Source organism: Psammomys obesus, unplaced genomic scaffold (genome assembly GCF_907164565.1).
Source record: "Psammomys obesus unplaced genomic scaffold, mPsaObe1.curated_primary_1811, whole genome shotgun sequence".
NCBI classification, from domain to species: domain Eukaryota; kingdom Metazoa; phylum Chordata; class Mammalia; order Rodentia; family Muridae; genus Psammomys; species Psammomys obesus.
Window position 1 is genome coordinate 3368699 of NW_026585643.1, and position 24418 is coordinate 3393116.

The following is a 24418-nucleotide window of genomic DNA, read 5'->3' on the forward strand; positions in this document are numbered from 1 at the left end:
CCAAGTTCTGTTTGCTTTCCAGAAGACAGTAGTTGATGTTTTAGTTTTTCACAGCTGCATTCCACTTCTTGGTGCCAATTTTTATATAAGTCATAATCAGAGTCCACACAGACTCACATGTAGATGTTCACAGCAGCATTATCCATAACAACCATAAGATGAATGAAAGCAGACCGAATATGCATCAGCAACAAAAGGATAAACCAAATGTGCTACATCCATACATTGGATGTTAGTCAGCCGTTAAAAGCAACAGACTATTGGTGCACGGTACAGAGATCTTACAAACATACCAAATAGAAGGAGCCAGACACAATCCCACTGAACATGCAGTTCCCAGGATAGGAAGGGAAATAGAAAGAATACAAGTTTCCAGAGACTGGGAGAGGAGAGAGTAGAGCATGGCCACTAACGGACACAGGGTTTCTCCCTAAAGTACCCTGGAGGGAGGCAAGAGTGATAACTGCTCCTACTCCGCAGAGCTTGCGCTGTGCTGGGCATTTCTCGGGAGGTCTCGGTTTCACTGAGCTGACCTGACACAGGTGGCCGTGCCACCATGAACTGAAGGGGCTCATGGGCCTCATGTTTATGACAGCAATGTCCCAAACAAGCTTTTGGCTGAGAGAGGAAGGGAACGCAGTGGATGGGCCTAAGTACAGACTCCTAGTGGCTGACGCAGCCAGGTGCAGAGCAGGGGACGGCTGAGGCCCTTCCAGCTATTTCAGTGCTTCAGGTGGGAAGGTGGTGCACAGCAAATGAGGACACGGGGTTTGGGCGGTGAAGTCGGAACCACCTACGTATAAATACTGTTGTTATCAAACCATGAGACTAGAAAACTTGGCTGTTTGAACTTGACAGCTACGCGTAGCCTGTCAAAACCAAGATATTTAAAATATTTGTTTCTGTCCGCCGTCATTTATAATCTCAGAAAGTGTTTATCATTTCAGTAATCTCAGAACATTCTGAAGAGACTTGAAGAAATTTAGTCTGTCTTTTATGCTTCGTTTAGGAAAATGAATTTGCCCAAGCCAGCAGCTATGCAGATTTAGCTGTGAACTCGGATAGATATAACCCATCAGCTCTGACTAATAAAGGAAATACAGTTTTTGCAAATGGCGATTATGAGAAGGCAGCTGAATTCTATAAAGAGGCCCTAAGAAACGATTCTTCTTGTACTGAAGCACTTTATAACATTGGTAAGTTCAAGACGACAAATTACACTAAGGAACTGTCGGCTTTCTTTAAAATAACACATTGTTCCAAGTGGAGTTAATGATTCAAACGCCATGCTACGTAAAATCTGGGTCAGCGTTATGTTGTTCTCCAAAAAGACCACAGTTAGAAGACTGACTACGTCCCCAAGTTTCTGGTGATTTGAGATCATGTTTTTAAACTTTTCTTAAGTAGGTAGGAAAACAAACACTGATCTTCCTTTTTAATTAAGAACAATGTCAAATATACAAAAAGTACTTGAGGGTATTGAATTCCAAAATTTGACACATTTTAACATTTTGCCAAATCTGCTTCAAAATTGTTAGTATTTTCTTCTATTTTTATTTTATGTGTGTGGGTGTTTGGCCTCCATGCCTGGTTGGAAACACAGAGGCCAGAACTCCCTGGAATGGAATTATAGACGGTTGTGAGCCACCATGTGGGTGCTCGGAACCAAACCCGGGTCCTCTGGGAGAGCAGCCAGTGCTCTTAACCACTGAGCCACCTCTCCAGCACCTCAGATTCTGTTTGTATTTCTTGTACAAGACACGAAACTCAACTCCACCACATCCCCTTCCTGTCTTTCAGGGTTGCCTGATATGGGACAATATCAGGATATTTCCAGGGTGTAACAAACAAATACACACCTGTAATACTGGACTAGTTTCTTTAGTTACCGATGTTTTGTTTTGTTTTCTAAATATGCTTCTCTCTACGTGTTATTGTTTGATTATGCACTTTGTATTTTGGGTTTTGTTTGTTTGTTTGTTTGTTTGTTTTGTCTTTTATCTTTCCTTGGATATCTGATGCTCTTATAAACTATTTCCTGGTCTTTAGGAATTTGCAGATAAACGCTCAGTGGGAGCTGGGCTAGGGAGATGGCTGTTGCCACAAGTGGGAGGACCTGAGTTCTTATCCCCAGCACTCACCTGAAAAACCAGGCAAGGCAACCCGGGCTGTAATCCATTGCTTGATAGGCAAAGAAAGGCCATAGCTGGGGTTCGCTGGCCAACTAGTCTAGATGAATTGGTTCAGTAAGAGACCCTGCCTCAAAAGGTAAGGTGGAGAGTGCCTGAGGAATAGACTCAGCATGGGTCTCTGGCCTCAACATGTCCGTGTGCACATGTGCATACATACATTCATGTACATGACATAGAAAGAGGAAACAGGGGGGCTGGAGAAATGGCTCAGAGGTTAAGAGCCCTGGCTGTTCTTCCAAAGGTCCTGAGTTCAATTCCCAGCAACCACATGGTGGCTCACAACCATCTGAAATGATAGCCGGTGCAGAATATGTATATATAATAACTAAATAAATCTTTAAAAAAAAAAAAAAAGAGGAAACAGTGACTAGAATCTGTGTTCATTAGTAAGAATGATGGACTGTACTTTACATGGCAACCAATCTGAATTGGTCTGTTTAAAGACTGCCCATTAGTCAGTTATCTTCCTGACAAAAGGAGAAAGACCCCCTGCCAACCCTGGAGATGAGGTGTGGGACTAGGGAGAAGTAGCTAGTTGAGGTACCTCACCGAGAAATGGCAAGAAGGAATGGAGGGTGTGACATTTGAGATCTGGAGAGGGTTTACTGAGATAGAGAAGGGCACAGGCCTTCCTGGAGGAGCTTAATTGCCTTCTTAGATGTTGATAGTTTTTTTTATTTATAAATTTTATGTATTGTTAGACAGATTTATTTTTTCTGTGTAATTTAAAAATAAATTTTGAATTTTTAGAACATCTTATTAGCAAGCATTAATCATACATAATAATAGGTTTTAATACGACATTTGCATGAACATAATGTACTTCTAGATATTTACCTCCTCAGTCCTGTTACCCTCTCCCTGTGCCCCCACTCCTGCTGATCCGTTTCCTCTTCTAACTAGCCCCCCTTCTATTCTTTTGAATTCTTTTTATAATGAAATAAGGACCTGCCTTTATCCCCATCATGTACAGTCCAGCACCCTACCACAGGTCATCACATTTATCTCTTCATATCCACTGACTTTAAATGTCTATTAGTTATGGTTTTTATCTGGAGCCATAGCTGAAGTATTTATTCCCTTCTTTGTCTGTGTTTGTGTGTTCCTGTCTGCTGTCCCAGGTGCTATGCTCCCTTCCCTCGCCACACACGCTTTAAAAATCCCTGAAGCTGTCTGCAGCATGTCTGTCTACTTGCAGAAATCTCACCCCTGTTGTTTTTTAATTCCTCAGTTCCCTTTCATTTTCTCTTCTGGATGAATATTTGCATATATTTACATATATTTACATATTTTATTCTGTTGCTTTGAATACAATTTGCTGGTGATGCTGCTTTCTTTCTTCTCAAGGCCTCACCTATAAGAAGCTAAACCGTCTGGATGAAGCCTTGGACTCCTTCCTGAAACTGCATGCAATCCTTCGGAACAGCGCTCAAGTTCTTTGCCAGATAGCAAATGTGTATCTTCCTTGAAAATTTAAGGGCATTATTAATTCCCTCAACTGGAAAGTGAATATCAATTATTAAATAATGTTAGCTATGGAGATGATTGCTAAGCATAATATAACAGATTAAACTGCTGAAAGTAGTTCAGTTGGTAAAAGATCATTTGAATCCTAAAAGGAATTAGTTAAAAATTAAAACTATTAGTTGTTTATTTTTATTAAAAAAAAATAATAATTGACTGGGCATAGTAGCACAAGCGTTTAATCCCAGCACTTGGAAGGCAGAGGCAGGCAGTTCTCTGTGAGTTAAAGGCTAGCCTGATCTACAAAGCAAGTTCAGGACATTCAGGGATGTTACATAGAGAAACCATGCCTAATAATAATAATAATAATAATAATAATAATAATAATAATAATAATTGAAGGAATTGAAAGCAGCATTTTGAGTACACGTAGGCTCTGATTGAAAGTTAATTAAGTGCTTTAGCATTGTGTTAATTCTTAGTCATGTAGGATATTGAAGATTCATGGCTAACTAGCACTGTTGAGTTAGATGTGTGGAGACAGTGAATTTAGCTCTCTGAGAACTGCATTCTTCAGTGCTGCGGAGCCTTGTTCATCAGCACTCACGCCGGGTGCACATGTGTGTACGGGGTTAGCCTGGTGTTTGATCTGTACACACTGCTATGGAGCGCTGCTAGCATGTCAGCTTCTGCAGCATTTAGCTTTCCTTGTTTCCCCACTCAGTTCAGAAAGCAGACGTGTTGATGTTCCTAATGCCTCTCACTGTACTGGGAAAGCACTTTGATTTCTCTCATTTTGGTAAACTTCACCCTGCTGCTGGGAAGAGTTAATGTTTGGGTAGGCTTTCATATGTTCATGCAATTACCTTGATATGGCTCGTGTAAATGTTTAGAGAAGGTGAGGAACGCTGTTAAGCTAAGTGCCACCCACTCTTCAAAGAAAATAGATTTTAATTTTTTATAAATTAGGGCACAGAGCACAATAGTTATTCCCTTTATTTCCTATGTTTATTATTGTGTTTCTAGCAGTGAATGTGGAACACAGGGTCTTGCACATGCTGGGTAAATGCTCTGCCACCAAGCTGTACACTAGGAAGTACAATTCTGTCCCTTCTCCTGAAGCTAAACACCATATGCCTAGGTCATGATTGGCCAGTGGTTAGTTGATACATTGAGACTCTTTAAATAAACCTCCTTGCGTTTTATCTCGGGGCCACAAATTGATTTGTCATGTTCAAAACAAGAGAGTGAGCTCAGTGTGGTAGCGAGTACCTTCAATCCTAGCCACTTGGAGGCTGAGGCAGGAGGCTCTGGAGACCAAGGCCTGCTTAGCAACAGTCTGGCTAGACCTCATCCCCAGAACAACACCAAAACCCTGAAACAAACAAACTGTGGAAACCACAGGAGACTTCTTGCTAAACAAAACTTTGTATTGGAATGTGCTCATTTCCTTGACTATCAGATATAAATAAGTAATCGCTAATAGAGGTTGATTCACAGTACTTACGTATATGCAGAGGACTTCTAGGTACTAAAAGAAGCTACTGAAAGAAAATACTCTGTCCTTAGGCTTATACTACAATTAGGGAAAACACTAGAGAAATGAAGGAAGACAAACCTCAGTGTGCTGAGGAATTTAAGAGACCTGGAGTCACTGAAAAACATGCAGGCGTTCCTAGACAGTGCTTTGAGTAATTCTGCTAGACACTTGGCCCTGACTCCATCTCCAGCTATGCAAAAACATAGTAAATATATATGTGCTGCTTTCTGTTCTAAAACTTTTGTGAAAAAAAATGAAAGCTATGTCCACAGTAGATAGTACCTAAAATTATTAATGTTCCTAAATATGTTTACATGAAACTACAGAGAGCTAGAGGGGAGGGATCTTAGAGAACACAGGTGCTGCTGGGCAGCACAGCTCTATTTCCCACCTCCTGGAGAGGTCTAGAATTAATGGTGCAGACAGCATGTTCCTGAGGCCCAGAAGCATTTTCATTGTAATATCTCCAGTTTTGTTTATTGGTGACTGATCTTAACTGATGTCCAAGATACGAGTTAATGGAAGATCCCAATCAAGCTATTGAATGGCTGATGCAGTTGATCAGCGTTGTTCCAACAGATTCCCACGCTCTGTCCAAACTGGGGGAGTTATACGACAGTGAAGGAGACAAGTCCCAAGCTTTTCAGTATTACTATGAGGTAAGTGTGTTGTCTCACTTTCCTTCTAGTTTCTGACATTTTATGCGTTTTAAAGGGAACTGGCCCTAAAATTTTAGAAAGGCGTATTAGTTTAAAACTAATAATAGTTTAGTTAAAATAAACTTCTTTTTATTTTTAGTTAAAATAAAACTTCTTTTTATTTTTATTTTTAGTTAAAAAAATCCTTCTTTTTCTTTTTCTTTTTTTGTTTTTTGTTTGTTTTTTGAGACAGGGTTTCTTTGTGTAGCCTTGGCTGTCCTGGACTCACTTTGTAGACCAGGCTGGCCTCAAACTCACAGAGATCCGCCTGCCTCTGCCTCCCAAGTGCTGGGATTAAAAGGCGTGCCACTGCCCAGCAAATAAAACATTCTTAAACTATAGTTTTGATATCTTAATTAAAATGAAAAATACTAACTCTTTTTTCTTAAACCATGATTTACATCACCTGATTATTTTATATATTTAATATGACTCAGACCAAATGTAATTGAAAACTGTCAAGTATGCCTAAGTTTTTCAAGTCTTGTATAGTTTTAAAACTTGTAAAATTCTTTGGTAGCTCATATAAATAAATCCATTTAACAGGTAAAGTAATTAAGAGTATATCCTGTATTGCTAGTGGCGTCCTGTGGTCACCTTCTGTGTTTTCTCTAGTCATACAGGTATTTCCCCTCTAATATTGAGGTCATTGAGTGGCTTGGGGCTTACTACATTGATACCCAATTCTGCGAAAAAGCCATCCAGTACTTTGAAAGAGCCTCCCTCATACAGTAAGTAGCTGAGTCTTATATTTAGTTAATGTCTTACATTCGGACTTTTTATCCCTAAAAAAATTAGTATCTAATAAGCTCAATAAATTTATGAACATATCTTAACAAATTGTTTTTATTTTTTTGTACTCTGTTCAATTTATTTTTGTCTCTGTTGTGACAAATATATTTTCTGTTGCATAGGAATTTTAAATACATTTTATTATATACTTTATCTGTTTTCCTTATTTGCACCTCAGTGAGCAAGTAGACTTTATTCACAAATCAGAAAGTGACTTTCTCTAGAAGAGTCTTAGTAGAAGGAAGTTGTGTTGGCTTCAGTTTACAATTACTGTACATTGAACATTAGAAATTGAACAGTTTTATAATGTTTAAGTTTTTTTTGTATTTTTTAAGTTCACATCAGAATGTTTTCCACATGTCTGATTCAAACATAATTGGAATGTGTCATGCCCTGCTTTGTCTTTGGCCAGATTAAATTATGAGATGAAATGTAATTTAGAATCATTGGAAAGATAACAGAAGGCCCAGTGAGTTAAGTAATCTCTGTAGAATTCATGTTAGGCAATTACTTTTTATTACATTGGTTTCACATAAATGTTTTGATAACCATAAAACTAATTACCAGTATAAGAATAATAATTTTAGTTCAAAACATCTTTATGATTAAAGTTACACTTATTATACTTAATGTTACCCCAGCCTAGCCACTAGACCATTCCTCATTAAGACACACTCCACAAGGGTCCATCCTTAACTCTTCTTTTTATGTATCATACGATGGTATCACAGACATCCCCAGGCAGGTGCAGTGGCCCAGGCTTGGGATCCCAGCACTCAGGAGACTAAGGCAAGAGGATTTTCCATGAGTTTGAGGTTAGCCTAGGCTGAAGAGTGAGATCCTATGTCAATGCCAGAAGTAAGAGGCCAGGGAGATGATGGCTCAGCATCAAGCCTGACACTTGAAGGCAATCCCTAGGACCCTGGTAGAGGGAGAGAACTGACTCCCGTTATTGTCCTATAACTTCCACGCATGTGTCATTGAATGTGCATAGGATGTACACTACACACACATGCTCATTACACACACACTCACACATACTAAATAAGTAAATGTAATTTAAAAATAAGCAATAGTGAGGTTAAGGGACTTCCTCAGGGTCATAAAGTAAATGCACTTAGCTTCAAATGGCCTTAGTTAAATGAACAGCCTGTGCTTTATTAAAATAACTGTTTTTTCATTTTACCACTTTTTCCTTATAAAGATACTAAATATTTTCAAAAGCTAAAAGAGAATGTGTAGCAAGCCATTCCTTTAATACAATTCATTTCTTTCTACCCATTTCATCAATCCATGGAGGTTGGCCTGGTCTGCAGTTACCCCCCGTGGATCTTACCCAGTGCTAACCACATGGCATTGTAAACCCTCTTACAAGTAGCTGTCCAAACATGACTTCTGTCTCTGCGTTCCACACTCCCTGCTTCAGAGCCTGAAAACGCCAGTCCTGTTGCTCCTTTTTTCTCTTTAAATCTCAGCCTCCTCCTGGCTTCAGTTCTGAACAAGGCCTTTCTGGAATGCCTAATTTGTCATATCTATTCCCTTTCTTACTAGTATCCTCAGTTTCATTTTCTCTTGTTTTGCTGTCCTGTCCGTTCTCCCAAAGTTTGGTTCTTTGGTTAATGCAACCGTTTATTCCTTTGGGAACAGCTATCCAGATAAATTCTGTGGCCTGGTAAATTGATGCCACATGAATCTGTGTCATGTCAACACTTCTCCTTCGTCATCAGTGTTTCCCTGTCCCATTCTTCTCAGAGCTCTTCAGTTCCTCTGTGGTTTAAGCTTCAGTTTCCCTGAAAATGGGGGTCTTTCATGTGAAGCTCCTTTATACTTCTCTCCCTACTTTTCTCTGCACTTACCTTCATGTGCTCCCATTCTTTTTAGTGACAGAGGCACTCAGAGCACATTAGTAACATTTCCTCTATATTTTTGATTATGTATTTTCTGCACTATAAACTGTAATTTCCTTTCTGGTATGCTAAATTGTTTTTGAAATACATTTTTATTTTCAACTGATACATACCAATTGTGGCGATATGTGCTAAGTATTTGTTGTAGAGCGCCCGCCTCTACCATAAGAATATAAGCTCCTAAGGATGGGAATACTAATTTGTTCTGTCACTAGCACCTTACATATTATAGAGAATTGGCAAAGGGTTCAATCAAATTTTATTTCTTCTTGTAATATTTATGATAAAAATGCCTCTTTGGTTATATTGCTTATATTTTTGTGGTTTTTAGTAATTTTGTATGTTTCTAATTAATTTAAGGCTATACCTTAGTTTTATATTTTCTGTATATCTATAAATTACTTCCTAAAATATTAATAAATACTAGCCCAAGCTGACTATAGTCAGTCATCTGTAATCCCAGCCTGAGAGATGAGACAGGAGATTTTTCACAAGTTCAAAGGTTGGTATACAGTGTGAAAACCTGTTTCTAAAAAAGAAAGAAAGAAATGAAGAAAAAAGGAAAAAGAAATTCTACTCATATTGGTTCATTATTCAGTGCACTCCTATTATATGTAATAGTTTTAGAGAACGTTGTTCAATATGTTCATGCCTATTATTGTAAAACATCATTGCATTGTGGGAGCTCCCAAAGAGGAAGAAAAAGGATCAGAGAGACTACTGGAATGCATTATGGCCAACATTTCTTACATTTGGGAGGTTGTGGACCTGTGAGGCTACCAAGTCAGTGAACTCTTAAGTGGGAAGATCTGAGGGACTCCCGATGAGACACTCAAGCCACACTATTGAGAAAGTCTTGAGAGCGTCAAGAGGAAAGGTCATCACACACAGCGCACGCTGGATCAGATTAGTTAGTCATCAGCAGAAACCTTGAAGGCCAGAGACAGTAGATGGTATATATAAAGTCCTGAAGTCTCTGACCATAAGGGTGATCTTAGCCACGAGGCACGGTGGCACATGCCTGTAAATCCCAGCACCCGGGAGGCAGAGGCAAGTGGATTCTGTGAGTTCGAGACCAGCCTGGTCTACAAAAGGAGTCCAGGGCAGCTAAGGCTCCACAGTGAAACCCTATCTCTAAAAACAAACAAAAAGGTGATCTTACATATCAAAATCTCAAAACTGAAATATAATAAATGAATTCAGTGAAATTTTAGGATGTAAAAATCTTTTTTCTTTTTTTTTTCTTTTTTCTTTTGGTTGAGATCTGGAGAGATGGCTCAGTGTTTAAGAGCACTGTCTGTTCTTCCAAGGACCAGGTTCAATTCCCAGCACCCACATGGCAACTCACAACTGTCTGTAACTCCAGTTCCAAGGGATCTGACATCCTTATACCAGTGCACATAAAATAAAATTAAATAAATTTTAAAAATCTTTTTGTTTTCAGTAGATTTGCAATAAACAGGGTTCAAAGGAACAACTATGAAATTGGTAAAAATAATATAATTTATAGTAGCATTAAAAAGAATAGTGTGACTTAAGAATTCATTAGATCGTGTAGCTAAATAGCATGCACTTAAAGCTGTGAATCACTCTTGAAAGAGATTTAAGAACATAAAAAAGTGGAAAGACACATGGGTTGGAAGACCAGGGTTGTTTACAGTACTAATCAGAGTGACCTTAAGGTCACTATTTCCCCTATCAAAAGCTTCACATTATTATACAGATATTAGAAAACCCACCCTAAAAATCATACAGAATCCCTAGGGACTCTGAATAGTCAATCCAAAATGGAAAATGTTGGAAAACTCAGATTCCTATTTTCAAAATGTGCTTGCATAATGCCATAATGGAAGTAGTGCGGCAGTAAAGGGGCTAGAAAGATAGGTGAGAGAACAGCCTGGAGAGCCCAAAATTGATTTCCCGCAGAGGTAGAAGACCACGTAATGGAGAAAGGACAGTCTTTTCAACTAAAAAATGTTTGACAAACTAGATTCTTACATGGCAGAAAAAATAAAGTTTGAAAACAACCAATGGTACAGACCAGTAGTTCCACTACTCCGGGGCTGAGGCAGAGGATTGAGAGTTCAAGGCCAGCCTGGGCTACAAATCAGTCCTCCATTTCAAAAACATCAATGACAAGAAAATGAATTAAAACAAACTCTTAGGTTACAGTAGATTAAAGACCCAAATAAATATAAACTAAAAACTATAAAATACTCAGAAAAAAACCTCTGGTAAAAATTGTTCATGCCATTGAATGTGGCAAAACTCTTAGAAATGGCTTCAAGACACAGAAATAAACAAGTAAACTTCTGATTAAATTTTCAATCTTCTGCTTATCAAATGAAACAAGAGTACAAAAGCAACCCACAGAGTAAATCATCACCCAAATTATATAAAGAGTTCCTACAACTCAGCAATAGCAAAAATCAGTAAAGGTTTTGAAGACTTTTTTTTTTTTTTCCAAAGAAGGTACCCAAGCTACAGACAAGCATAGGCAAAGATTCTTGTCTTCATCCAGCATTAGGTCTCACCCATGCATGATGGGCAGCACAGAAGACAAGGCACTGGGAACGGGATGTGTTGGGGGTGCCCTGGGAAAGTTGGAGGCAGAAATTAGGGATAGGTACGATCATATTTCATCATATAGATGTATAAAATTTACAAAGAATAAAAATAATAGGGTGACAATGTCTCACTATGTAGCCCTGGCTGTTCTGAAACTCAGTATGTAGACCAGGCTGACCTTGAACTCAGAGAGATCTGCCTGCCTCCACCTCCCTAGTGCTGGAATTAAAAATGTGTGCCACCATGCCTGGCTCAAAAGGTACATTTTTAAAAACAGAGGGTTTTTTTGTTTATTTGTTTTTGTTGTTGTTTTGTTTAGCCTGGACTAAAAACAACCAAGAAAGTAAGTTACGAGGGAAAAGTAGAACTCTGGTGAGGGTGGGTAACAAGTGTTGGGGAGGATGTGGAAAAGCAGGGGTCTTTCAGATTGCTAGTGAAAAGCTACAATGGTATTTCCTGTAAATAGTTTGCAATTCCACAAAAAGGAACAGTCACCATAGAACTTAGCAGTGTGGATTCACTGTAGGGCCTAGCCATGTTGCTCCTAGGGGGACATCTAAAGGAAGCAAAAGCGGGTGCTGTGCTATCACGAGCTAACCGCCTTGGAAGTCAGGTGGTGGTTACATATGAGGAGAAAGGGTGATCCTGGCCCTCAAATAAAAAATAAAGCCCCGTGTGGTGGTGCAGTGCTGAGAGTCTGCTGTTAGGGCTGCCACAGAGCAGTGGACTGCAGGCTGTGGAAGGACGTCAGAGGCCAGGGTGGCCTCTGACAAAGGCAGTGGGTGACCTGGAGGCCAGCACAGGCAACCAGGCTCCTGTCTGGGTTTGCTGAAGCTGAAGGCAAGGCCTAGTGAAGAGGACAGGAGAGGCATAAAGGAACTGGAAGACATATAAACTGGGCTAGAACCTTGGATGTAACATATGGGTGGAGAAGCAACAGGCTTCAGAGATAAAAGTAGTACAGTTAACTATGTATTTTATTTAGATTGCAGTGGGTAGCTGTGTGGGCAGTAGGCAGGTCTGTCCCACCCCAGAGCTGGTAGGCTTACCACCAAACTAGGTTGGAATTGGAAGGCTGTCCGGAAGGCACTGGGTAAGTAGAACAGAGAGTCAAAGGGTGGAGTATGGAACAGTTCCCTAGGCTGTTCCTCATGCAGATCGTGGGAGGGCATTGTTTTTCAGAGACAGGCTCTCCAACTGTAGCCCAGGATAACCTAGAACTCCTTGCATAGCCAAGGATGGCTTCAAAATCACAGCACTCCTCCTACCTCAGCCTCCTGTGAGTGCTGAGAATCCAACCATTTGCCACCATGCCTGTCTGTCTTGGGCGTTTGTAATGTTGGTCTGTAGAGATTGTGGTTATGACTATTCACTTTAGAAAAGAATATGATTTCTTGCTAAAGGTTTTTTTTTTTTCATAAATAGAATAGAATAATAAATAGAATTCTCTTTCACTCCTTTTTTTTACTAAACCTAACAGAAGTTCTAACACAAGATCAAATATTTTTTAAGTTCTAAATTTGTGAACCTGTGTATTATTAATAAAGATTAAATAAACAAAAGGTCAGAAGTATTAAAAGGAAGTAGAGGTAGAAGGCTTAATAAATCTGCTTCACTTGTCGCACTATTTTTGTTTCATTTCTAATTTCCACTAATTTCTTTCTTTTATAGACCCACACAAGTGAAATGGCAGCTGATGATAGCTAGCTGTTTTAGAAGAAGTGGTAAATGTTTTGACTTAATTCATTCCTTATTTAGTTTGTGCCTTTTTTTTTAGATAATCATGTATATGTGTTCCAGTTGAATATTTATTAAATGTTAACTTTCTGAATAACTATACATAATTGAACCATATGTATATAAATCATAATTGCTACATACAGAAGAATTATGCTTACAAAGTGGGGGTGTACTGTTTTTGTTTGGGGCAAGGGCAAGGCGTTGCCACTGGGTTTGAATTTAAGACCAAGCCTCCTACCACTGAGCACACCCAGCCTGCCGCGTGTGTCTCGTCATGTCTTCCAGTAACTCCCCTAAAACGGTTGTTTCTCACAGTTAACCACAGCATACTCCTTTTATATTAGTTTCTATTTCCATTTCCTGCCTGGGGGATTCTTAATTCAGAGCTGGGACAGCAGGTGCTGTGTATAACAAAGTTCACCAGGTACAGAGGTCTGTGTTTCTGTCCTAATGAAGGTGCCTCTAGCTTAGAATGCCAGATTCAACTAGGAGGTCAATGTGAACTTTATAAACCCTCCCACAGACCACAAAATGCCCAGAAAAAGATAATCCTCACCCCACAGGAAGCACAGCTGAGGTTGTCAGTGTTTGCCTGCGAGTGGGAGATTTCCTATCCCTGTTAGTGTCTTCAGGGCGGCCCGGGCACCCATCCCAAACTCAGTGCTGTCCTGAGCCCCGGAGGACTCACTCCTTAACACTGCCATGGCTCCCGTCAGATGGACAGCGTGACTGTGAGGTGCACACTCATTTGCACAGGACCACCGAGCTCTGATGGGTCTCACAGTTAGCCGCTGGATTATTTCTGTTCAACAATTTCCTTCTACTCTGACCTTTTTTTTATTTTGTTTGTTTATTTGTTTTCTTGTTTTTGAGACCCATTCTCACTGTGTCGCCCTGGCTGGCCTGAAACTTACTGTGTAGTATGCTGGTCTGCACTCAGCAGCCATCCTCCTTCCTGGGTGCTAAGACTGCAGGCATGACACACCACACCCACTTTATGTGTGTGTTCTTCTCCCAGAAACTGCTCCAGAATGATACATATTTGCTTGGAGCAAACATGAACACCTACTAAACCATTAAAATATGTCAGTGCTTTAGATTAGCGTCAAAATGGTTCTTAAATTTAATAAAATTTCTATAACTCTAAGTAACTAGCTACTGTTATATTTTCCTCTTTCTTTACAGGTAACTACCAAAAGGCACTAGATACTTACAAAGAGATTCACAGGAAATTTCCAGAGAATGTTGAGTGTAAGTGACCTTATATTTTATAGCTTTGAAGGCAAGGCTACACATTCCATGTTTTAATAGATAAGTAAATTTGCTTTAGTGACAGTATGTGTAAATGGTAACTCCGTTGTGGTATATATGTTTAAAAGTTATTATGTGATCAGAAAACTTGACTCCATAAGTGTGCGCTTTTATAGAATTCAGTTGGTAGGTTTACTATAATAACACATTCTATTTATTATTAAACAACTCTACATCTCAAGCTTTTATGAAAATGTTTAAGAACAAATTTTGGGGAAAGCAACGGTAGCCCTGTTGGCAGAATGCTTGCTTGGCATGAACAAAGTCCTGTTTTGATCTCTGTACCAACTAAAACCAGACGTGCTAACACATGACTGTAGTCTTAGTGTGGAGGAGGTACGGGGTTAGAAGTTCAAGGTCATCCTCAGTTATGTGAGTTCATATAAACAGTGGTGTTTTATAGAGAAGGCATTTGTAGGATTTTTACTGGAGTGTGTGTGTGTGTGTGTGTGTGTGTGTGTGTAATGCGTGGGTAAGTACACGAGTGCCACCGTGTGCCTGTGCAGACCATCCATGTATCCTCTCTTGTCACACTGTGGATGTGAAGCCTTTCACAGTGATAAAAAAAAAAGTATTACAGCAGGAACTACAAAATCTCGTCTAAGAAAAATAGAAAATAGCCATCTTCCTTCACTGCCTATTACCACTAAACTGTCAGTTTTGTTCTGAGTTGCCTGGTAATCAAAGAAAAGAGGGAAGTCATAATCAGTTTAGAATTTTTACCATTTTTTGTTAAGAAGCAAAAAGCAATTCCTTGAGAATTCTTTTCATTCACGGCAAGGACAGTCATTGTGAGGTGTGGGAGGTGTGGAGAACAGCCCCCAGCAAAGAGAACAGCTTTGAAAAGTCTTTTCGCTTTGTCCTCAAGAACAGTAAACACATGCAACAACACGTTACAGTAAAGACATCGCTTCTGAGCCCAGAGTTTCTGATGGTGCAGCCTGATCCGAGGAGCAGGCAGAGCCTCAGCCTGGCTCTTGTAAGGACCGCCCCACAGAGGGCTGAGGAGAGGTGCAGGATCAAGGTGTCCCAGGTTGATCAGAGGTAGGCTCACCACCTCCCAGTAGGCGGACCAGTGAGGAAATGGCCCTAGGGCCATCCCTTGTAGAACTCTTATAAAGCATAGCTGTTCCAGCAGAGACTGGTCAGGGCTGCAGTGGAGCTAGGCATCTGTTGGCCCTGTTTCTTTTTATAAACCTTTTTGTGTGGTTCTAGCCTGTCACATTAGAGACTGCTCAGGAGCCAGAGGTCCAGGCTGTGCATGAAAGCAGAACCTGCCTGCCTGCCTGGCACCTGGAGTTGGTTGATTGAGGGGGTCCCTGCAGGTATCAGACAGGGGAGTCTATTGCCAGCCGCCCTTTGTCAGTGTACTTATTTAAAACACAGTACAATTCAGGAAAAGGTTTCCAGGCAACAATCAGTCCAATCAGTCCAGTTCCAGGTGCACAATAGAGCTTAGGGAGGGAAGAGTCTGGGATGATCATTCTTGGGAATTTAGGTGACATCTGCCTCTAAAGCACAAGGTGGGTGAGGTCGGCCACACCCAGACAGCAAAAAGGTCACCAGGTCCTTAACAAAATCTACCCCCAGCCTTCCTTGTAGGAAAACATGTATTTATTTTATCTTCCCCCCATTAAGGAGAGCTCCCCCTGCCACCACGTGCTTTACAGTCCTGGTTTCCCCAGAGGTCTGTGGGCACAGGAATCTTTGTGGCCCCAGCAATTGATCCTATATGCAGGCCGTGTAAGCAGAGTCCTCAGCCTCCACCTACTAGATGTTGGTGGCACCCGAAGTCTCCAGGCTTGGTGAAATGTCCCTTAAAGCGTAGAATTGCTTTCTGATGAAAACCACTGGAGCAGTCACAGTGCCTTGGCTCAGGGCCAGCAAGGCCACATTTTTTTTTCCTTTATAGAGTGTTTTAAGAGTTGCCTTAAAAATTAAGTGAACTATTATATACATATAAGAAATATCTAAGATGACTTTAGCGGGTATAATTTTCAAACAAGTGTATCACTGGAGCCTTTAGAGGGAATTTGTGGAATGTTATCTGAGGCAGAATCATTTCTGATAAAGGAAGTGCATGCACATGGTACACAGACATACATACAGGCAAGGCATCCATACGTACAAAATAAGAATCCTGTAAATTTAAAAATTGGCTTACTTTACAGACTTAGAGATGATACCCTACATTTCAGAGGCCAGCTACCAAAACTGCTTTGGGCTTTGTTTGTTTAAGTTGGGTCTCCTGTAGGTCATGCTAGAACTTACCATGTAACTCAGGCTGGCCTTGGAACTAGTCATTTTTATTTTCTGTAACTTCCCTCTAAGCTGCTCTTCTGAGGGAAAGCAGATGAGAAAAACAGTGGTTTATTATTCACAAAGTATAAACTACTTTCTCAATGGGAATTATTAAGTGTATACACAGGCATAATTACATAGTAATTATGACATTTCAAATTATTTTAGACCTGCTATTTTCTGTGTTTTACTGATCGGAAATTTATTTATGTATTTCTGTACAGTTTCTTATGTGTGATCACTGTATTCTAGATACCATTCAACACTGAAGGTAGCATAGACCCTTAGCATGGTAGATTGAATGCCCTACAAAGAAGAGAAAGTTTGTAGCAGGTGTAACACATGAAGGTAGAAGTAGGTTTGAGGTTGAGAGCACGGAGGACTGGTGCTCAGCCATCTGTCCAGGGTGCCCTTTGAAGTGGAACTGGGAAGAATCGGAAAAAGCAAGTGATGAAGACATGGGAGCATTGTAGGTCAGGCACAGTACAATGTGAGACCTAGAGGGCATGGGACCAAGAAGTTCCGCAACACAGGCTACAGGGCCTCAGAGCAGGGCTTTACAGTCTTCACAGAGATGAGGCTGAGCCACTGGAGAACTTTAAGCAGAGGAATGATTGACGTATGTTTTCATAGCGTCCCCAGAATAAGGTTGACTCATGGTTCTGTAACTGAGATCTGCCAGCAGCATGGGTCAGCGGGTGAAGCCACTTGCCACACAAGCCTGTCGAAATGAGGTTAGTACTCAGAATCCATAAAAGGTGGAAGGAGAGAAACCACATACATGGCACATGCGTATGTGCGCACACACGCACACATGTGCACGCACACACAAACACCAATATCTTTAAGGATCAGTTTGACTGTTTTCTGAGAATAACAGAAACAGGCAATGTCTATGCCAGTTATAGTGCATGCATGGACTTGAGTGAGAGTAGTAGCAATGGGGACAGTGATTCTGAATGTATTTGCAGGGTTTAGTGGCAGAATCTGTGTAAGTGTGGACATTAGATATGGATGGCTCCACAGATCTAAGTGGAAGCATCCAGAAGCAGAGCTATTTATGTATTTACAAAACTTTTATCAACTACTCCTGTGTCCTGGAAATACAACAGTTTGTGTTATGGATTTATTTCTGCTCCCTAAGACTCTCTAGTAATCATTTCACTGAAACAATATAAACGTTCAAAGTGCTGTGGAAGTTCAGAGCTCTTAACTCTACCAGGACTGGGAGACAGTTGCCAGAGTAAATGACGCTGGCTGTGGCCCAGGAGGAAGGTTGCACAGCTTTTCCAGGCAGGGAAGAAAGACCAAGGAGAGCAGCACCAAAAAGAACAGGGATCAGGGACAGTCTATTTCAAATGTAACTGTTCTGAAAAATATAGCAGGTGGAACATATGTTCTCTTACACAGAGACGAAAATAGATGCTGTCTAAAAATCATGACCCTACAAGGACAAATGCATAATATGCTTCTTAAAAGCATGGAAAACTGTTGTACTTACCATTTAGACAAAAACTGGGGGGGGGGGGGGCATAAATAGCAGCACAACCAACAGAAGCAAAGCTGTTTATGGCACTGATCCCCAAGGAAACTCCAGGAATAGAGGCACCAGGAGAGGGAGGGAGGTGCTGGCCAGAGATGTGAGCAGAAGTGGCTGAGAGTGTGTGTGACAGGGTTCCACTTCCCACTGGAGTCTAGAAGAATGTGGTGAGGCTGCTGGACAGAGCGAGAAATATGCTTAAGAGGTATTTAACGAGAACACATGTATTACCGGTTCTTTGCCTAGTTGAAATGGTAGCCTCTGGATTAATAGCTACATTAACCCTGTAATTTCTGTCAAAAGATAAGCAAAGTGAAGGGATATGAAGATGCCTGTGGGGAACTGTTGTTTCAACAGGAGTTATTCCCACTGTGAAAAGTATTGCCATATTTGTTTGCGAAAAGCAATAAATTAGCATATATATTATAATTTCTGTAGCCAGTGTGTTGGTGGCAATTCTCAGTGAACACGGCCTCAGAGTGAAAAAGGAGAGAATGCTGTTAAAATGCAACTGTGCCATTTATTTTCCCCATTAGAGTTGTTGCTGCCCTTTTCATGCATCTGGAGAATTCAGAGACTGGGAGTATCTGGGATAAAATAAAAAGAACAGCCTGATCTGTTAAAAAAAAAAAAAAAAAGATATTTAACAGAGGGGCTGGGGAGATGGCTCAGTGCTGAGCAGAGAGTCGTTGCTCCTGCGAGCATCCACAAGGCGGCTTGGAACTGTCTGTATCCAAGGAATGTGCTGCCTTCTTCCAGCCCCCATGGGAACCAGTCATCCATGTGATATGTAGACAAATGTGAACAGGCAAAACACTCATACACATGAAAGAATAATAACATTTTAAAATATATTTCACAGAGTCAGAGCTGGGGAGGTGACTCAGTGAACTGATTTCTGTACGAGCATAAGAGCCTCATTTTGGATCCCCAGCATCCATGTAAAAAGCCTAACTTGGTGGCACAAGCTTATAACCCCAGTGCTGCTGCAACAGACATAGGAGGATCGCTGGCGCCTGCTGGCCAGCCAGCCTGACCAAATCAACAAGCTCCAGGTCCAGTGAGAGGTGGAAAGCAATTGAGGAAGACACCCAGCACCCATGGAAGCGCATGGACACCCATGCACAAGTGGATATGGACACATGCACACCTCCCAGGCACGCACTAAACACAAAAGATATTGAACAGTCAAAATGAGTAACTTTGAAGTAGGTGAAAGAGAAGCATAACTTAAGTATTTATGGAGAGGAAACGTAGGTGGAAGAGAGTTTGGGGTGGTGATGTCAGCATGGGGCAGGTGTTCTCCGGTCTTGTGATGTGGGTGAGTTATCCTGACTTCTCTAATAAAGTCAACTGTGATATGTAGAGGAGATTGTGGTAAACACTGAGGAGAAATGTGCATCTGCAATGAGAAACCAGCTCTAAATTATTAAGACATAGCCTGGCTGAGGTGGATAAATGGGTGAGACATGCCAGCACAGATTATAAATTAATAGGCTTTACACGACCTTCAAGTGGAGTAGAAGAAACTTATGGGAGAGAGAAAGGAGGTAAGGAGAACAGAGAAATCAGGAAAACAAGAGCAATGCCCCCAGGGCCAAGGGAGATGGACTTGAAGAAGACGTGATGGCTGTGAAGCTTTGGGTTGGGGCAGTCACTAAGTGGCCGTGCTTGCATGATACAGAGATGCTCTGGATTTCATACTCAGCACTGAGAAAAAAGCTGTAGAAGTTACCAGCCAGAAGCCACTGATTTTGGAAAGTCACTGGGGAAGTGGAGGCAGAGGCAGAAGAGCAGCCAGTGTGAAATGGGAGGTGGGTGCGAGGAGTGGGCCACTTTGGAACGTGTGGTCTAGGGAAACTTTTCTTTAAGGACGGAAGACATGGCCATTTGTGTAAGCACCGCTAAACATGTTGAGTGAAATGTCTGCAAGTGATGAAAGGGTTTGTTACTGTTTTCTGCATGAGGGCTGAACACAGAAATTCCAGGAGTGGCTGTATGGGGTGGATGGGAAGAGCACATGGGCAGAGGCAAGGTGTAGGAATGGTCTAGTTCCTCACCATGGCATCAGCTCCGAGGGCACACATTCACTCTCTCTCGTAATTATCTTATTCATGTTTAATGTTGGCTTCAAGCCTGACTATGATGTGCTTGTTTCTCCGATGTGATTAAAGTTGATTAAAAAGATGAATTACCAACAGTAAAAGAGCATTTACTGGAGTGTCATCTTCACCCTTATCTGTACAGCCCCTTATGAATATTTACGCGTGTATGTGTGCATCTCTCACTGGCACCTTACTAAACGTCAGAGCTGAGTTCTCATCCGGTGATTTACCTCAGCTGTGCTCTTCCTGTGCACTGGCATGAGCAGGGGAGGCGGTTCTCCCAGGTGGGGACTGAAAGCTGTAATTATGTGTTTGGGGCGAGGTAGCAGGAAAGAGAAGCTCTCGCTATGTAGCCCTGGCTCCCCTGGAGCTCACTCTGTAGACCAGGCAGTCTTGACCTCACAGGGATCTGCCAGCCTCTGCCTCCCGAGTGCTGGGATAACCGTGTGTGCCACCACTGCCAGCCATAATTCTATTTTAAGAGAAAATGAAATGCTGTCAACATCCAGCCTCTGCCAAAAGGGCAGGCTTACTAATTTATGGAATTGGAACTGCTCTGTGCATCCTGAAATGTTTTGTTTTTGTTTTTTTAGGTTTGCGTTTCTTGGTTCGTCTCTGCACAGATATTGGATTAAAAGAAGTTCAAGAATATGCCACAAAACTCAAGAGGTTGGAAAAAATAAAAGAAATGAGGGAACAGGTATCTCACATGGGCCGAAAACTACTGTCTGTTAATTTTCAAAATGTCAGCCTGTTGTAGCTGAAATGGACGTAGCTAGGAGCTTGCATCCGAAGGCAGAGTTGGAATCTTACTCAACTGTAACAAAACAGTGCATTTGCTGGAAAATGAATGCCTCTGGGAACTGTAGTACTAAGTGAGGCAACTCAGACAGACAGAACCACATGTTCTCTTTCATATGTGCACCCCAGTCTGTGTGTGTGAGTGTGTAAGTGTGAGGGTGTGTGTGTATACGTGTAAGTGTGTGAGTGAGTGTGAGTATGTGTGTGAGTGTATATGTGAGTGTGTGTGTGTCTGTGAGTCCTAAAACATAGAAAGGAGACCAAGAGAGGGTAAAAATGGATGATGAGGAAGGATGGGGGTGGGCATAAGAACACCTGAAACATGAAAGAAGAAAGAGATGGGTTGGAGGGCACGGGGAGAGGAGGAGGGGGGAGGACCAGGGGTAGCCGGGGGGAGGGGGGGGAAAGTTGAGAGGAAGGAGCATTGGCTAAAAGACTTTCTGTTCAAAGTTTGTAATGGTATCTGTACTGTGTATGCCAGCTTGCAAAGCAAGAATATCTCAGGAGCCAATACAGAGCTAACTTCACTTGGCAAACTAAAATCTGAGAATGATATGTGTATAATTGCAGTCACTGGACTGGACAGGACATTTCCATTTAAACCATTGTATTTTTACTATTGAAATGGTAGTTGTTTTCCCCTAGCAAATAAGGTAATGATAACATGAAAAACAATATATAAAGCCAAGTAGAAGAGCTGGGGCTGTATCTCAAAGTAGAGCACTTTCTTAGCAGACAAGTCCTGGGCTTGGCTCCCAGCAAGGCAAGGAAAGAAGAGGCAGAGTGGAATTTTCCGTTCTGCTCTAGACAGCAGGAAATGTCACTGAAATTCCGGTCTGGCTTTGAAATCTGGTCTCAGCAGGGTAGGTTCTAAGGGAGGAACCTTTCCTGGGGAGCTACTAATAGATAGAGTTGCTGTTTTCTAGAAGATGGAACGCTTAGAGGTTAATTTGGAAACATGATTTTTATTGGCGAGAACTGTGTCCCGTGCAAACCTGTCGCTTGCCGTGGCATCACTGGCTCATTCCTTAAGTGTCTTTGTGTGCAGAGCATAGTGCAGAGCACCATGGCAGACATTTGTCGTGTATTTCTGTGAAGATGGAATGGCAGGGTTCCCACTTTCCTCTGAGACTCGTCTCTCCTCCATGGGAGCCTAGACCATGGAGCTTGTCTGTGAGTTTTGAATATTTGCCTTCCATCATGTTCTTTTTTTTTTTTTTTTTTTTTTTTTAGATTTATTTATTATTTATTTGTATAGTAGTCTGCCTGCATGTGTGCCAGCAGGCCAGAAGAGGGCACTAGATCTAATTATAGATGATTGTGAGCTACCATGTAGTTGCTGGGAATTGAACTCAGGACCTTTGGAAGAACAGCCAGTGCTCTTGACCTCTGAGCCATCTCTCCAGTCCTTTCATCTGTTCTTAAAGCTAATATTGATATAGTAGAAATAAAACTTTTGTTTTGTTTTGTTCTGTTCTGAGACAGGGTCTCACTATGTAGCTCTGGCTGTCCTGGAACATACTGTGTAGAGCAGGCTGGCCTTGAACTCACAGAAATCCTTCCTCTGCCTCCCTAGTGTTGGGATTAAAGGCATGTGCCACTATGCCCAGCTAGAAATAAGTTTCTAGGTGAGGAATAATGTAATGGCAAATGACTGTCTTCAAAAATCCAGTTATCCTTGCTTTAGAGAAGATCTGATCCCACACATGCTTGCAAAAAGTGGCTGGTTGTCTTTGCTTCTAAGGTATGACCTATCTCTTGTAAAAATATTATAAGCAAACTAGTTTTGCTTTAAAGGTCTTTAAAACATCAAGTTGGTATTTATTTGCTAAGGTAGGCCACACCGTTAATGCCTGTTGTAATGGCCAGTCCCTGAACTGTGTCTGACTGCTAATAAAATTAGACAGCTGTGACACATAATTGCTGTAAGTAGAAGCTCAAATGACAGTGATTGTAATTATGTATTTAAGAAGAACCCAAAAGTATGTATTTAGACAAAGCACATTTTGGGATTGAGCTTGTATAGAAGCTTAGGTGCTTGTGCAGAGCCAGAGTGTCCGTACTGAACCACAGAGCCTCACTTCTGAGTGCTTATAGTCTGCAGCGAGCTGAGGCATCCACAGATACGGCTGCTCATGCAGCCTCCTGCCCTGGTACCTGGTTTCCTAGACCCCTAAAGAGAGTTCCTTCCCAGCACTCAAAAGTAGCCTCTTAGCTTCGGGACACTTCCTTTCGGGCAGTTCATGAGCATCTTCGTTTTGTTTTTGAGACAGGGTCTCACCATGTAACCCATCCTTACGGGTTACATGGAACTCCCTGTGCAGCTCGGGTTAGCCTCAAACTGATGACAATCCTTTTTCCTCGGCCTGCTAGAGTTACATGTGTGTGCCACTACAGCACTGCCACACTGGGTTTACCTTGCTGTAAGCATAAGCTTTCGGAAATGTTGATTAGGAACTATTCCTGGCCATTCACCACTAATTAATCCCATCTTTACTTGGAACTGGGTTCAGTCAGTGTAGTTGCCATTCCTTCTTGGTTTCTGTGAGAGTTCTTTTGCTCCTGCTCCTTATCTCCCTTGGCACCTGTCTTCTCTTGCCCTCTGCCTTAGTACAGTCTCTCTATAGTAACAGGACTCTTTCTAAAATCTGACTGACATCTTTGGACTAATATCCACAAGGACTAAAGAACTTTACCAAATTTAAATTTACTACTCAGCTTTTTATTCCTCTGCATCAAAATATTTATATATTTATTAAGTAGCTTTTACTTGTTTCTTGTATAGAACTGAGGCTATTTCACATTCATCTGTACTTTGAAAAAATAAAGATACGTTTTTATGGTGAAAAAGAATGGTTTCTTCTGAGGGTCGTTACTGCTGGAGGGGATTAGAACAGTATTTGGCAAGCCTTGTCGTTGTAAGGATGGGATTGATTTTGTAAAGCTGTGTGTACAGCAGGGAGATTATTTAAACATCACAGGAACAAAACATTTGCCAGGGACCCTTTGAGACAGGGTTTCTCTGTGTAGCCCTGGCTGTCCTGGAACTCACTCAGTAGAGCAGGCTGGCCTTGAATTCAGAGATCTGCCTGCCTCTGCCTCCTGAGCGTTGGGAATAAGGGCGTGCGCCACAACACGCAGCTTGCAGTTAATCCTTGTTCCTGGATGATGCACTTAAACTCTCCCATGTTTCTTCACCTATCGCCCACATTAAGGTTCTGTGCCTACTGAGCGCCTCTTTAGATGCTTGCTCCCTGGCCTCACTGTAACCTGTGAAGCCTGCTTCCCCTAGACTTTGTCTGTGTTCGCAGCTTTCCCTTAATATTTCATAGTCCATCATTGACATGCATCAGTCTCTTCATACTTAAAGGCTTAGTCCACATCCATGAAGAATCAAAAGAACACTAAGACCTCTTCCGTTTCCTTGAAACCTATGTGGCTTCTACAGATCTGCTCCCC

General features: G+C 41.4%; 1 protein-coding gene across 5 annotated transcripts in view; it reads left to right on the forward strand.

The window, feature by feature from the left end:
• The window catches only part of Ift88 (intraflagellar transport 88), a 91754-nt gene that overhangs the window by 47381 nt on the left and 19955 nt on the right, over positions 1-24418 (forward strand). For all 5 annotated transcript variants that reach the window (XM_055616873.1, XM_055616843.1, XM_055616865.1 and 2 more), the window contains 7 exons: positions 1010-1196; positions 3540-3648; positions 5705-5855; positions 6510-6625; positions 12833-12885; positions 14087-14152; positions 20752-20858. In XM_055616873.1, the coding sequence (XP_055472848.1) occupies positions 1010-1196; positions 3540-3648; positions 5705-5855; positions 6510-6625; positions 12833-12885; positions 14087-14152; positions 20752-20858 (789 nt within the window). The remainder of the gene's footprint in view (positions 1-1009; positions 1197-3539; positions 3649-5704; positions 5856-6509; positions 6626-12832; positions 12886-14086; positions 14153-20751; positions 20859-24418) is intronic.